This window comes from Echiichthys vipera (genome assembly GCF_963691815.1).
Source record: "Echiichthys vipera genome assembly, chromosome: 11".
NCBI lineage: Eukaryota > Metazoa > Chordata > Actinopteri > Perciformes > Trachinidae > Echiichthys > Echiichthys vipera.
This window is the reverse complement of record NC_139836.1, coordinates 3,818,026-3,834,494: the sequence shown is the minus strand read 5'-3', so window position 1 is coordinate 3,834,494 and position 16,469 is coordinate 3,818,026. Positions and strand designations below refer to the sequence as shown.

At 40.0% G+C, this 16,469-nt stretch overlaps 2 protein-coding genes across 2 annotated transcripts; both read left to right on the top strand.

Annotated features, from left to right (window-relative positions):
• Positions 1–274: 274 nt before the first annotated feature.
• On the top strand, positions 275–6,860 carry vsx1 (visual system homeobox 1 homolog, chx10-like; the record flags this gene model as incomplete). Its single annotated transcript, XM_083922629.1, has 5 exons — positions 275–716; positions 1,951–2,026; positions 3,436–3,559; positions 5,073–5,268; positions 6,532–6,860. The coding sequence occupies 5 exons, from the start codon at positions 275–277 to the stop codon at positions 6,858–6,860; spliced, it is 1,167 nt and encodes a 388-aa protein (XP_083778755.1).
• A 2,852-nt stretch (positions 6,861–9,712) lies between these two features.
• On the top strand, positions 9,713–15,000 carry LOC310953925 (uncharacterized protein; the record flags this gene model as incomplete). Its single annotated transcript, XM_083923190.1, has 5 exons — positions 9,713–9,841; positions 11,096–11,489; positions 12,371–12,429; positions 12,514–12,598; positions 13,796–15,000. Exons 1-5 carry the CDS (start codon positions 9,725–9,727, stop codon positions 14,998–15,000), a joined length of 1,860 nt encoding a protein of 619 aa, XP_083779316.1. The 5' UTR covers positions 9,713–9,724.
• Between the last annotated feature and the right edge of the window lie 1,469 nt (positions 15,001–16,469).

The following is a 16,469-nucleotide window of genomic DNA, read 5'->3' as shown; positions in this document are numbered from 1 at the left end:
ATCTGATCAAAGATAAACAACATAAATTAAAAAGTCTCGCGTGGAGAAAATCCTGATCGGATTGGAGGGAAATTGGTGGCAATTAATCCTCCGGGATTGAGCGGAGCGGGACGGACACGCCCCCCGCCGCTGCAGCCCTCACTCCGGATTGGATGCTGCTGTGATCCCCGGGGACCGGAGCCGGATAAATGGAGCGGTCCGCCCCGGAGAGTGCCGGTCTGTCCATCACACACCATCACCTTCATCATCATCATCATCTTCCTCAGAGTGTCTGATGAGCAGCATGACGAGCGGGAGAGAGGAGCTCAGCGAAGAGAAGCCCAAAGTTAAGATGCTGTCTCCGGGGTTCGGGATCGATAAGTCCCGGCTGCACGGCTCCGGGTTCCGGTCCAAAGGTTTCGCCATCACCGACCTGCTGGGTCTGGAGTCGGACCTGCAGGCGCGGCAGCAGCAGCAGCAGCAGCCCGGAGCGCCCCCGGGGTCGGGTCTGTCTGTGTCGGGCCCCGGGGCTCCAGAGTCGCACGGGGTCGGCGGCCTCGGGGGGTTCTCCTTCCCGGGAGGGTCGCTGCCGCTCGGCCTCGGGTTCCTGTGCAGCCTCGCGGCGCAGCAGCCCGCCGGAGCGCCCTGCTTCCTGCCGGGACACCTGCCGCTGCTGCAGGCCCGGGCCGACAGCCACTACCTGCAGAACGTGGAGGCCCAGAGGGACGCTTACTCCGGTACGGCTCGGCTCGGCTCGGCTCTTTTATTCTTTCCAGAGTGTTTGAAAGTGGAGCTGCTCACCTGGGGAAACTGGACCTTTGGCGCTTCTCTGTATTGATCCTTTGGGATGAACTCAGAAAACGGATTTTCAGGAGCTTACAAAACACTAAAGGAGGTTTAAAAATATAATTTAAGATAAACAATAAACTCTTAGCTGAATAAATACAGAAAGTAAAACAATAAACAGTAAAGAATATGATTAAAATGGATGAAAGGGACCACAGAGAGACACAAAATGAGGATATAGAAATGCAAAACGACTAAAAAAAGATGCAAAACGACTAAAAAAGATGCAAAATGATTAAAAAAAGATGCAAAACGACTAAAAAAGATGCAAAATTACCAGAAAAAGATGCAAAACGACTAAAAAAAGATTCAAAATTACCAGAAAAAGGTGAAAAATTACTAAAAATTGATGCAAAACATCACAAAAAGATGCAAAATCACTGCAGATTTTTCCCTTCTGTGGTTCTGTACAAAAAAAATAGAAAGATGTTTGGACTCGGCTCAGTTCGGCTCGGTTCTTAAATATTTTATTCCTTAATAATCTTAATTTAGCGAGAATATTTGCTTAGTTCGTTTTTGTGTTTTAACTTTAAATTGCTCAGTTTTTCTTTTTCCCCAAGTTCTGATTTAGTTTTTTATGTTTTTTCGTGTCTAAATGTTTTAAAGTTTAATTTCTTTGGTTCTGATTTAAACAGAACCGTCCTTTAGGTTCGGCCCGGTTCGGTTCCACTCGGGTTTCGGAATCTCCTTCGTTTTCAGGCAACTGGAGCTTTTTAATCTCGTTATTTTTGCTTCTTTTTCACTTTTTATTTCTCTGTAAAATGTGTTTTTCATGGGATTTCACCTCAGTGCTCGGTTGACCCAGTTCGGCTCAGTTCGGCTTGGCTCGGGGTTCAATGTCAGTTTCGTTTTTCTCAGGTTTTTCAAAATAAAAACAAATGAAAACGCTTTAATTTAAATGCTTTTTTAGTGTTAATTTGTCTTAATTATGATTTAAACACGAGGAGGAAACGAGTTAAACAGCAGGAGTCAGAGGAGTCACGAGTTCATTTAATAAACCTTCACTCCGGCTGCAGAGAGCGTCACAGAATATGAAATATACTTTAATGCATCACATGAATATTAATAATATTAATAATAATAATAATAATGATGTTAACGCGGTGTTTGCTGCTGTTTCTGCAGATGAAGAGTGTCTGTCCGACCGCAACGACTCCAAGAGCTCCGCCAACTCCCAGAAGAGGAAGAAGAGGAGACACAGGTGAGGAAGAGCAATATTACAACACATGTATAATAAATATAATACATATATAATATATTTAATATGTATATAATGTGGATTGGTTCATTTAAAGTGATGCACAGACATTTACTTTATTTATTCGATTCAATTTGAATTAATTATGATTTGATTTTTACAAAAAACAGCAAGAAATCAAATAAATTATGGGGTATTTTGAGTATTTAACAGGTTACATTGGTGCATTATGATTAATATATTATATAATATTCATTTATATGTTTTATTGTTATTGGATTTAAAAGTGTTTTATGTATTTTTTCTTTATTTTCACACCATTTTTGAATGACACAAATCATTTAGAGTTTGATTTCCATTCAAATCTGATTTATTTATGTTTATTTTTATTATTTTCTGTGTTTTTGTTCGTTTTGTTAAAAGAAAAAAATCTTTTTAATGAAACTTTAAGCACGGAGAAAAAACGAAATAAGAAGTGTGGTTTTTATTTTGTTCTGTCTTCATCATTTCAAGTGTTAATTATAGAAATAAATGTTTTTTTCAACATATTTCGATTTAAAATGTAAAACAAATTAAAGTGAAAGAACCATAAAATATAAAACCTCAGAGGAGTCACTGAAATAAAGCGTTTCAGCAGCAAAAAGACAGAAATGAGACTAAATATAGCAGTAAAATCAATATAAAATAGGCCTTATAATATAAATATATATATATATATATATATATATAATATTATATATATATATAATATTATATATATTATAAATGTTGAAAATATAAAATATGTAAAATAAAGAAACAAAAGCAATAATAATCAAAGTTATTATGAAGTAAAGTGATGGGAAAAAAAAGATACAAAACAGATGTTGAATATGTTTAAATGCGTTTTGTTTAAATGTGACAGAAATAAGAAGTATAGAAAGGTAAAATAAAGGTTAGTTAGTGTAAAATAAATATAAAAAATAGCCCTTATAATAAGATGCAAACAATAATAATTAAAGTTATAATGAAGTAAAGTGACAGAAAAATAAACATTTTAAAAGATATAATGTTTAAATGTGACAGAAATAAGAAAGATAGATGTGTAAAATAAATAAAAAATAGCCCTTATAATAAGATTTGGGCCTATTATATGTTACAAATACATAAATATAATATAAATATGTAAAATATAGAAACCAAAATAACAATAATCAAAGTTATTATGAAGTAAAGTGACAGAAAAATTAACATTTTAAAAGATATAAAACAGATGTTGAAGACGTTTAAATGTGTTTAGTGACATTTTAAACACATCTGGACTTTAAATCAAACCCATTTCCTGTTTTCAGAGTAAAAGCATCGTGCCTGTGCAGTTTTTCACGTTGTTGTTGTTGTTGTTGTTGTTGTTGTTGTTGTTGCTGCTGCTGCAGGACGGTGTTCACGTCACACCAGCTGGAGGAGCTGGAGAAAGCTTTCCACGAGGCCCACTACCCCGACGTGTACGCGCGCGAGATGCTCGCCATGAAGACGGAGCTGCCGGAGGACCGGATACAGGTGAGGACGCCCCGCAGCACCCGGACACAGCTGTGGATCAGCCATCAGCTCAACTTAACCGTCACCTTTAGTCGTCTAAACTTAACCGTCACCCATCACACACACATCTGTCTGCAGCTGATCCACAGCTACCGTCTAAACTTAACAGTCACCTTTATCTTCCAAACTTAACCGTCACCTTTAGTCGTCTAAACTTAACCGTCACCTTTAGTCCTCTAAACTTAACCGTCACCCATCACACACACATCTGTCTGCAGCTGCATCCTTTATTCTAAAAACTCAGCTTCATAATCATATTTTTGGTATAAAAGCTTTTATAAATATATATTTTTTATTTTGTTTTCAATTTAAATAATACTTTAATCTGTATATTATTTCATTATATATTTATTTTTATACATAAATAAATAAGAAAATGTCAAAAAGGAAAATATACTCAGCTTCTTAATCATATTTTTGGTTAAAAAAAATGTATATTTATTTTTTTAAATTTTGTTTTAAATTTTTAATCGATAAAAATAATTTTATTCGTTTAGCTTTTAATTATTTTAATATTTTTATTCATAAATAAATAAAAAGCCAAAAATATTCAAAATAAAATGAATCATTAAAGCATGCAGAGAAAAGCCCTCTCTCTGTTTAAATTTATATTATATTATATTTTGTGTTATATAAACATATTCATATGCTACTAAATGGTGGTTTCCAACATGGGGCTCAGGACCCTCCAGAGGGACACACGAGACATTTGAGGGGTCGAGAGATTCTCATTGGTCGGAACAAAAGAAACAAATGTGAACAAATAAAATTAAATATTAATATATTATTAAATGAAAACTGTTCCAATGTGAGAAGTTTGAAGTAAAATAAAAAGTATTTTACTGTGAAAACAAGAAAAACATGAGAAACTAAAGTAAAGAAGAAGATTTGATGATAAAAGTAAACATTTAAATCAGAGATTTATGGAGAATTTCATATTTAAATAACGATAAATATCAGAGTACAGCGAGTTTTTGGGTTATTTAGTAATAAAATGACGTTTAGAGGAAATACACACATGGTAAAGACAGTTTTTTTATGAATTAAATCTGTCACAAATTAAATATTTTCTCATTTTATCAAGAACTTTAATGCAAAATATTAATATAAAATATTTCACATCTGATTTTCTGAAAATTTTGAGTTTGTTTGTACTTTTTATTATAAATTTAGACGCCGTAATTGAGCATTATGAATTCTCGATGTATGATTTTATCACAACACGACTCCATTAATACACGATATATTATTATTATTATTTAATTATTATTCTAAATACACAGAAAAATGACTTTGTAACTAAACGTTAATGTCATTTTTTAAATTTTTACACATTTTCTACACATTTAAAATAAATATTTAACAGGTTATAAAAACTGTCGTGCAAACTCATAACTCCTCGTATTGACACTCATTTAACCCGTAAGGAACTGGATGATATCAGGTTTTTAACTCTTTATGTTTGTTTTCCCAGGTGTGGTTTCAGAACCGGCGTGCAAAGTGGCGAAAGCGTGAGAAGTGCTGGGGTCGCAGCAGCGTGATGGCGGAGTACGGCCTGTACGGTGCGATGGTGCGGCACTCCATTCCGCTGCCCGAGTCCATCCTCAACTCCGCCAAGAACGGCATGATGGGATCCTGCGCCCCCTGGCTGCTCGGTGAGCCGCATACACGTCAGTGCCACGCACACGCACCACACCATGCATCCATACACAGGGTTCACACGCAAACACACACTCACACAAACACGCAAACACACACTCACACACACTCTGGAAACAATATCAACGAGTTTTATTCTATTTTTATCAGTATTTTGACTTCAGCGTCCCAAAAAAACCCTTAAAATAACATTAAATATAACGGTAACGTGACAGTTTGCATCTGTTCTTATTTATTAAATTATGTTCAACCAACAAATGAAGAAGAAGTTGGTTTTCCTCTACAAATAAAGATGTTTTTAATCACCACTTAGTTAATGACTGGCTGCATAAACACAGGTTTTTAAGTTTATTACTCGTAAAAAGTTGTTCGGACTAGTTTTTCCATATTATATAAAAGCATTTTAAGGTTTATTTCCATAATTATGAACAAAATTAAGACTTTTTAATCAGATTTTCTGTAGTTTTTTTACTTATTTCTTTATTTTGAAGCTTTTCCATGTGTTTGTTCACGCAGAAAAAATATAATATCATTAAGTAACAAACAAATATTCATAGTTCATAAACAAACCATGATATTTAGATCAGGATCTTAGGGTCTAAATGCCTTTTTGTCACATTTATTGTATTTGTTAAACAAATAAAGTTGTACATCATCAGCAAAACGAAGAAAATAAATATTATGTTTAAATAATAATGGGTAAAATCGATGGTTGATTGATGGTCGCCACACGGATGCCATTACTTGTAGCTTCAGGGATATAGGCACATAGATTTGTACATCATCAGCAAAACGATGAAAATAAATATTAAGTACTTAAAAAAATGTACTTTATGGCAGAAAATAGCCTAAAATGCAAAGAGGATAGGGCCCCAGCATGCAGCCTTGAGGGACGCCACGAGTTAACATGCAATTATAAGAATCTGATTGTTTTACATGATTTTAATTAGTGTAACAAGATGTAACAATACGTCATAATATGTAATAATAAGTAATATGTCATAAAACGTCATGATATGTAATAATATGTCATAATTCTTACCTGATTTTATCATTTTGTTTACTCCACATTTGTATGATTGTTTGTGTTGCACAGTTTTTAACAAATGCACGGTGTCCTTGAGTGCTTAGAAAGGCGCCTATAAATAAAATGTATTATTATTATTATTATTATTATTATTATTATTATTATTATTATTAACATGTAATAATATGTAATAATATGTCATGATACGTGTGGGACTGAATCTCTGTCTCTGTCTCCGTCCTCACAGGAATGCACAAGAAGTCTCTAGAAATATCCAAAAAGTGTTCCAGCCCTCGGGAGTCCGACTCGACCCGATCCGACTCGTTCTGCGATGTTTCGGAGCGACGGGGCAACGAGGCGAGGGAGGCGAGGGAGGCGAAGCGCGAATCCAGGCAGGAAGAGGAGGAGGAGGAGGAGGAGCTGCTGGAGATGGAGGAGGATGAGGCGGAGGAGGAGGTGGCCATCGACCTGTCCAGCTCCTCCAAACAGCAGCAGGCGGAGGAGGCGGGAGGCTCGATAAGGTCCGCCTCCTCGCCGCGGCGGCAGAGCGGAGGCGAATCGGAAGAACGCAGTTGAAAAATGGACAAGTGGAACGTGTCGGCGACCGCCTGAGGATGGCGGCGGCGGGAGCGCAGAGATCTGATTGGCTCTTCTTTTCAGGGATCACATGAAATGAGCCAATGAGAGAACAGACGTGACGTCGTTTGTTACTATGCAAGTTTTCACATAAAGGCGGAGGTATTTAAATGCTGCTAGCATGCTAACATATTAGCATTTAGGTCATATTTTGTTACGTTTATTGGTTCCATAAAATGTTACATTACTTTTTAGTTTTTTTCACCCTTTATTTAATCAAGAAAGTCTTATTTACTGTACAGTGCAGGCATTTTGGTACGCTAACAAAGGGTACGTCCACAAACGCTCTTAAAAGGTTTTACGTAAACACGGCCTCGAAATCTTTGCGTCCACACGAAACCAGTGAAACCGACTCCAAGCGCTGTAGTACACATGCCAGGCCTGGATGTGGCGCTGTAACTGCCACAGAAATACACCAACAACAACGGAGAAGAGACAGGGAGACGCTGTGTCTCAGTCTATGGGTCCGTCTCTGTCCTCTCACGCAGCAGCACTGTTGTTGTTATGTGGCTCCACGGGGTTAGAGGTCGGAGGTGGGGCGATGGCGACAATCACGAGGTCTCACCGTCCAGACGACAACGCCACAGGGGTGTTTTCAAATCCTCCCACCCACAAAAGATCCTGTTTTCAGGCTCCGAGTGTGGTCGGTCGACCAAAACGATGCTAAAGTTGTGCGTTTACAGGAGAAAGCGTCTCCGTGTGGGCCGACCCTAAATGCTAGCTAGCTAAAACTATAATAAAACCTTTAATTTACCGTGTTGACAGTAACGAAGCGAACATAAGTTACTGTGCAAAAGAACAGTGACCATTTTCTAGCCGGTGAAACTCTCTGTGCTCCCACGAAGAAAACCACCGCCGCCGCCGCCGCCAGAGTCAGGCCGAGAGAGTGGCGTGTTTCCTAAACGAGCAGCGAACTGTTTCAGGACGATGTAAATGTCTCTGTCTGTGTGTTTATCATCGTATTGTACCAAGAGTATGTTTTATATCCGTGTTTGGGGAAAATAAGAGGCTATTTAATGTATTCTCCCTGTTGTGTTTTATAGTTTGACTCTTCAGCCGGACCGAAGCTCCGTGAACGAATGTACTTTAAATGTTATATTTAAAAAGGTTATTATTGTTATTATTATAAGTATTATTATTATTGTGTATGTACAGAAATGGATTCAGCAGGTTGGTGAATAAAAACAAAGTATTTTTTGAATCACTGCGGTTTTTATTTCGATCATCAAACACAATATTTTTTTAATTTACATTTAATTAAAACAATTAATCAGAATGAACGCGCACAAATCAGACTAATTATTGTTCATGAAACCCCCAAAATATATTAAAAAAACGTAGAGAATGAGATAAAATCCTTTATTTAACCAGGTAAAAGTTTTTCTTGCACAACTACGCTTAAGATATTTATTAACGCAATTTGGGGCGGCAGTAGCGGTTCGAGTCCCTGTGTGGACCATGAATGGAGCGTGGACTGGTGGCTGGAGAGGTGCCAGTTCATCTCCTGGGCACTGCCGAGGTGCTGTTGAGCAAGGCCCCGATTCATTGGCTGCCCCCTCGCTCTGACATCTCTCCATTAATTGCATGTATATAGATGTTTGAGCTGTTTGAGCATGTGTGTGTATTTGGGGCCTGGTGTGTGTGTGTGTGTGTGTGTGTGTGTGTGTGTATTTGGGGCGTGTGTGTGTGTGTGTGTGTGTGTGTGTGTGTGTGTGTGTGTGTGTGTGTGTGTGTGTGTGTGTGTGTGTGTGTGTGTGTGTGTGTAACCTGAATAATAACAGAGTGAAAAAATGAATTTCCTCTTGTGGGATTAATAAAGTCATAATTCTTCTTCTTAGGTAAAAGTCTAATTAAGATTAAAAACCCTTTTTTTAAGTCTGACCCCGCAGCATAAACAACAATAAACACAAAACAAACTTAAATTCCTCAAATCAGCTCAACTTCAAGATTTAGCACTGTCGCCTCACAGCTAGGAGGTCTCTGGTTCGCATCCCAGCTGGGGCCCTTCTGTGTGGAGTTTGCATGTTCTCCCTGTGTCCGCGCTGGTTCTCTCCGGGTTCTCTGGTTTCCTCCCACAATCCAAAGATATGCACTTTTACTGTAGAAATTTAAAAAAAAACCTTTATTTATCATCTTTATGAACTTTATGTATCACCACTTATCTTTACTTTTTACCAAGGTATAAATTCATTTTAACATATTTATTTATGACATATAAATCACCACTTCTATGTGTTAAGAAATACATTTAGTATGTAGAGTAGTGGTATATTAAATCAAATATTTTTATTTGTATTTATTAATTTTTTTAAACTTTATTTAACATCAAATAAAATGAAGAATTGAAAAAGGAATAAAAAACAAAGCGACAGACATTTCAAACCTTGACAAAGGCACACATCGAAATGATATACACTTAAATAAATAATATATAGTAGATAAATAACATTTTATATAATATTTTAATATTTTAAATCTGGTCCCCTTACTATAAAACCATCTTCTAATGTGTTTATTGGTACATTTGTAACTGATAAATCTGATTCCATCAAACTAAAGTGTCTGCTAAAGATGAATAAACTCGGGTTTTATGGGAAATCATTTTTTATTATTGTAAAAACATCTTTTATGACATTTTATGCCCTTCTTTGTTAAAACGGTCCTTTAAAAGTATGAAGTGCTTTTACTGTAGAGGCCATTCGCCGTTGGACGAGACAAATACGTCACTTCCGTCATCCGCGGTGGACGCGCGGGCCGTGTTGTTTCAAAGCTAGCCGGCAGCTAAGTGCAGAAACCCGTCAACAATGGCCGATTTAACCGCTTTTAAAGATGAACTCACGATCCTGGTAAACAACTTGGCCAAGGCGGTCGTGACCGAGGCGGATAAAGTCTGTCTGAATAAACGAAATCCCGAATTCGAGGTGAGGTCATTGTGATTAACTGAAGCTAACTGAAGCTAACGGCTAACTTCACTGTTCCCGAGACTTCCGGTGATGATGACTTTTAACGGTTGAGTCAAGTTTAAATGTTATATTGTTTTATTATTATACAAGAGCTTTTATCAGCCGGTTTTAAAGTTTAATAGACTTGATATGTTTATCAGATATCTGTATTTAAAATTTTCCGAGTCAAAAAGAAAATTTTTGATATCCATGACGTCGTTCTTCCGGTTACAATGACGTCACTTTTATGGAAGATTAAACCGGACTTAAGTCTCGATAATTAAAAGTACAAATAAATAAATATAAGAAATAATAATAAATCAAAGGAATAAATAAATACATGCTGAAAAAAACGAGTCAATAAATAAACATTAATAAATTGACTTCCTACCTCATTAACATATGAACACATAAATGTAGTAGAAGTAAATGTAAAGCCTTTATTTATTCATTTATTCATGCATTTATTTTTACATTTGTTCATGTATTTATTTATTTAGGCAGACAGTTTTTGGCTTAATTTTATAACCTACAAATGTAAACGATGGTGTTATGTTTAGAGTTGATTTAATGGAGTTAAACTAAAGTCTAACTTCTTCTCTTCGTAACCAAATATGGTTTTAACGTCCCGATTTATCTTTGTGTGAACCAGAGTGGTCAAAAGGACGCTAACACCGCTGAATTAGCCGTTTGCTAACCCTTTATTTCTCCTCTCCGTAAACACTGGAGCTGCTGGTCGTCCACATTAACAACAATGTTTTCCGTACTTCAGTCCTTCACAATAAAAGCCCATGCTTTAACAGCTCCAAAATAAACCGTAAAGTCTTCTTCATTTACATTTTTAATGTAAACCACCACCTGAGCCGCTCAGGCTGAGCGTCGCCCAAACGTTCTGACTGCTTTCTCTCATCAACGTCACTTTATTTTACTAATCTGACACGGAAATGCTAATGTACAAATATGAAACTTCACTTATAGATTCTTAGAAGTGTGTACATTTATAAAAAAAAGTCTACTTGCACTTCGGTGGCGTTCAATCAGTAAAAACACCACGAAAGGACCGAAAACTGCAGCAAACCGGATCCGTCCGGCAAATAAAGAGCATGCGTTCAAAACCTCACGGAAGTAAAAGCATGTAAATATTATCACCAAACTGTAGTTAATGTTAATGTTAATGTATAGTGCAGTGAAGCGTTAATGTGTATTTAAATGAGAGTTTGCACTTTCTTTCAGGAAAAATTCAGCTCTCTGGTCGACAGTTTGTGTCTTGAAGCTGTTGATAAAATCCTGAAGATGGTTCAGCTGGCTGTTGTGAAGCAGGAAGAGTCTTCAGTAGACCTGAACGATCCAGCAGGAGACCTGGATGATCCAGCTGTTGACCTGAACGATCCACCTGGAAGCTTGGATGATCCAGCTGGTGACCTGGATGATCCAGCAGGAGACCTGGATGATCCACCTGGAGACCTGGACGATCCAGCAGGAGACCTGGATGATCCAGCAGGAGACCTGGATGATCCAGCTGGTGACCTGGATGATCCGGCAGTAGACCTGGGCGATCCACCTGGAGACCCGGATGATCCACCTGGAGACCTGAAGGATCCTCCTGAGTCTGCTGCGACGACAGAAGGTGAGCTTTTCACTTTTTTTGTTTTACAGACTGAAAGGATAATACGATAATACGAGTTGCAGTAGTCCAGCCTAGAAGTAACAAATGCATGGACTAGTTTTTCTGCATCTTTCTGAGACACAATGTTCCTAATTTTCACAATATTACGCAGGTGAAAATATGCAGCCCTTGTTGTCAGTTTTATATGAGAATCGAAGGACATATCCTGATCAAAAATAACACCCAGATTCCTTACTGTGGTGCTGGAGGACAACTCAACATCATCCAGAGTAACAATACCTTTAGCTATTGAGTTTCGGAGGCCTTTGGGGCCAAGTACAATGACCTCAGTTTTATCTGAGTGTAACATCAGAAAATTATTTCCTTTATCTAACTGATCGGTTTCTTCTGGTTTGATCGACAAATACAATTGTGTATCATCAGCATAACAATGAAATTATAATATTTCCTAAGGGAAGCAAATATAAGGTGAACAGAATCGGTCCAAGGACAGAACCCTGTGGGACTCCGTGACTGACTTTAGTGTGAATGGAAGATTTGTCATTAACATGTACAAACTGAGATTTATCTGTTAAATACGACTTAAACCAGCTTAATGCCATTTAGGGCGCACTCACACTGTCCATCCGTACCGTGCCCAAGTACGTTTCACAGCTAAAGTCTAGTTTGTTTGACCAGTGTGAGTGCAACCGTGAGTTGCCAGCCACGCTCTGTTTTGGAGAGGTGGGCTTTTGCACGTGTACGAGCACGAGCATGCGCACATGTACGAACCCTTTTGGGCTCTGGGTAATTGTGATGCTTTTTTTAACCGTTTTCACTATTTTTAAAATAGAAATTACCAGATAAATGTGAAAGCTGAGCGTTGTCTCTGTGTGTTTCAGGTGTTACAGGTGGAGGTGACACCGCCCCCCCAGCGAAGACCTACGTCCTGATTTTCAGGGTCAGTGAGTGAAGCGACACGAACAGAGTGAAGATCCTCCAAACTCAACAAACGTAACACCACTTACTGTTCTATGTTCTGCAGGGCGCTGCTGCTGCTGCTGCCGCCAACAACAAGGGGCTGCTGGTGTCACTGCAGGGCATTGCTAATGCTAATGCTAATGCTAACGGTGAGAACTCTGTTCATTCAGAAAATTATTACAGGTCTTGTCTAGATGGTAACCCGAGATTTACGTAAGTCTCGTGAGATGGTTAAAGTGAAATGCATGCTCTTTTTAGGCAAATACACTCATCAAATAAGCCATCGAGACAGTTTTTTTTTGTGTGTACAGAGAGTACTAACAGAGAAATCCGGGAACAGCCGGACGTGGCTAACAGTGATTAGCTCGGGGCAGTACGGTGAAGGCATTCAAATGTCTTTTTTAACTACTAATGCTGCTGAAAATAACAGCAAACCTCTGCAGCAGCATGAGAAGTAGTTAGTGAACCCAGAGTTTATTAAAAGAGTGTTTTAAAGACTTACCTACTGGCCCCTGTACCAGCTCCTCTCATAGTGAACAGACACGGTAATTCCTCTGCATCAGCGTCTCAATGTCCAAATTCAAACAATAAGCCACTGTTTCAGCCTATGAAACGTTCATTTTTGTTTCGCCGCCAGGAAAGATACAAACACGAACCGCTCTGTCTCTCTTCACTTTAAGTTGCAGGTGAGTCGTCTTTACCCGTGCCTGCTCTCACATACGCTGACCCCTGACCCCTGAGATCTGCGTAATGTTTCGGTGCTGTGCTGGACTTTTCCAAACCTTTTACCATCTAATATTAACTTATATTTCACCAAACTGCCAAAAATCACAATGTGTACGTGTTTTTACTGGAATAAATCAACAATGGGCTCCTTCCTTTGGGATTGACTTTGGTAATCCACTGTAATGGACTTTACTATGAGAGGAGCTGGTACAGGGGCCAGTAGGTAAGTCTTTAAAACACTCTTTTAATAAACTCTGGCTTCACTAACTACGTTGTTGGTGCTTTGTTTTGTGTGTAGGGACTCTTCTCATGCTGCTGCAGAGGTTTGCTGTTATTTTCAGCAGCATTAGTGGTTAAAAAAGACCTTTGAATGCCTTCACCGTACTGCCCCGAGCTAATCAGTGTTAGCCACGTCCGGCTGTTAGCGGCTCCCCCGTATTTCTCCGTTAATAGTTGATACACGAAAAAAAAACTGTCTCAATGGCCGATTTGATGACCGAAGTTGTCTAAAAAGACCCTTGGATGATATAACACCTGAATATCACAGGTTAGGAAAGGTTGGTTTCTCAAAATTAGGGTAACCATTTACTCTCAAACCTAATTAAAGCTCTTTGCTGCAGGTGAAAATAAAACTGTTTCCACGGACGCAACCGGTGAAACCACGACTCTGCACAGTGAGCTCTCCACCTCTTCCCCTCCCCCTGACATCACCGACCACGAGTACGCTCAGCCGACGCCGACGCAGCCCGGCAGCACCCCATCGGTGAAGAGCAGAGTCTCTGTAGCACGGAAACGGTACCAGAGCAGGCGGAAAAAGGGGCCCAAGACGACTCAGCGTAAGTCAAGAGAAAATTACAACAAGTGCTCCAAGTGTGGGGCGCTGTTTCCGAACGCAGAACGACTCTCGGAGCACGACAGGAAGTTTCACCCAGAGTGTTCGGTTTGTGGGTTGGTGTGCAACGGCCACAAGAGGATGCATGAACATGTGATGAAAGAGCACGGGCTCCTGCCGTACGCCTGCGACCACTGCCCCAAGAGGTTCAACCACAAAGCTCACCGCAACCTGCACATGAAGGTGCGGCACACGGGCGAGAAAACCAGCTGCTGCGACATCTGCGGGAAAGGTTACTCCAGCATCAGCCTGATGAAAACGCACAGGAGGATCCACTTCGAGCGGTCGTTCATCTGCGACGTCTGCGGGAAGAGCTTCTACCAAGCCGGCCACCTGACGCGCCACAAAGTGGTGCACATGGAGGTCAGGCCGTTCCAGTGCACCACCTGCGGGAAGCGTTTCAACCAGGCGCCCAACCTGCGCACCCACCAGGAGATCCACAACACGGAGAGGCAGCTCTGCTTCATCTGCGGCAAAACCTTCCGCTTCCTCAGGAAACACGTCATCACCAAACACTCGCAGAGGCTCCACACCGACGAGGTGTCGACCAAAGACAGCGTCGTCACCTGCGGCGTGTGCGGGAAGATGTTCCCCCACCAGTCGCAGTTAAAAATTCACCAGATGAGCCACACGGGAGAGAAACCTTTCCACTGCGACATCTGCGGGAAGGGCTACCTCATGAAGAAGCAAATGATGGAGCACAGGTACACCCACACCGGGGAGAAACCCTACAGGTGCACCCTCTGCCCCAAAGCTTTCCACATGGCCACGAGCTTGAAGAGGCACGCCAGCATCCACACGGGAGAGACACCGCACAGCTGCCTCGACTGCGGGAAACACTTCCGCCTCCTCACGTTCCTGAGGGCTCACCAGCAGACCAAATCTCACCTTCTGCAGATGCAGCGGAGGCAGAGTGCCTCCTCTGACCTCTGACCTCAGATCAGACTCGTCCAGGTTAGATCAGGGTTTCAGTTACACGACATGATCAAAAGTTAGTGCACAGTTAGTTAAGTAGCTCTAAATTTAACAGGTGAATTTGGTGTAATGTCCTTTTTTTAAATAGAGAAATAAAGGGGATGATCACCTCTATTGTTGTGTTTAATGTTTCTGTTCCATCAGCAGATTAACAATCAGCCACAGGATCATTACCAGTCATAAAGGTGATTAAATCTGTTTTACAAACACAAAGGTGGGATTAACCGTTGTATACATCCTTTAATCTGACCTCTGGTCTGCAGAAAAACACACAAACAAGGGGAGAGTCACCGCTGGATGAAAAACAGCCTCCCCGCGTGCTGGATTACACAGAGGAGCGTCAATTATCATCTGACAGCAGTAAAGTAGGAATTACGTGCGATTAGTCGGCTGCTCACACAGATTAAAGTATCCGATAAAAACACAGAGATATTAATGTGAATCTAAAGAAGCAGCAGGTCAGAGGTCGCTGATCAGTAGAAACAACAAACACACATCCGATCACATGACTTATTGTTTCATGTGTCGGATTCAAACAGTTTCAAATAATTATCCGACACAAAACCTCACAAAGACTCCTGTTTTTGGGCGAAATAAACAGAGAATAAGTTTATCAGTGAGCTTTTACGGCCTTTAAACACCGGAGGCGTGACGATAAACAACACAAGAAAGCAACATGGCCTACATGAGGATATTCATATGAGTCATGTGCTCGCCCTGCCGGCTTGGCTCAACAGTTACACAGACTAGGGCTTTTATTTTGAAAGGTTAGAACAGAAGGAGTGGATCTTTGTCACGATGGGTCCCAAAGTACAGGACTTTAACTCGGGGCGACCGCTGTTCGTGTCCTTGAAGTACTCAACCAAGCCCCCACCTTTTTATCTGAACCTAACCTAAGTCGTTTTTGTGACTTAACCCTCACATTCATGCATCGGTCGTCGTTTCACAGCGTGAAATACAACGTCCATATTTCGTAAGATATCACAGGAACCTGTTGTTGAGAATACGTTGTCCTCAAAATAATAATGTCTTCCATTTTCTCCTTCTGTTGAGTTTTATGGCGGTCGATGTCCACAAGTGTATGGAACGCCGGATGGCTCTTTTCAGCTACTTTAGCATCATCGTTAGCACGTCCAGTTTGTACCTCTTCAAACGTCCTGTACGTCTTAAAGTGTAATTCTGGCCCAAAATCATCCCATGGTCTTTTTCAGCACTTAAATTCATCAAATATGCACAGAGACAGTTTTTTTTGTGTATGAACTATTAACGGAGAAATCCAGGAGAGTCGCTAACAGCCTGACGTGGCTAACAGTGATTAGCTCGGGGCAGTACGGTGAAGGCATTCAAAGGTCTTTTTTAACCACTAATACTGCTCAACATCACACCAAACCTCTGCAGCAGCATGAGAAGAGTCCCTACACACACAA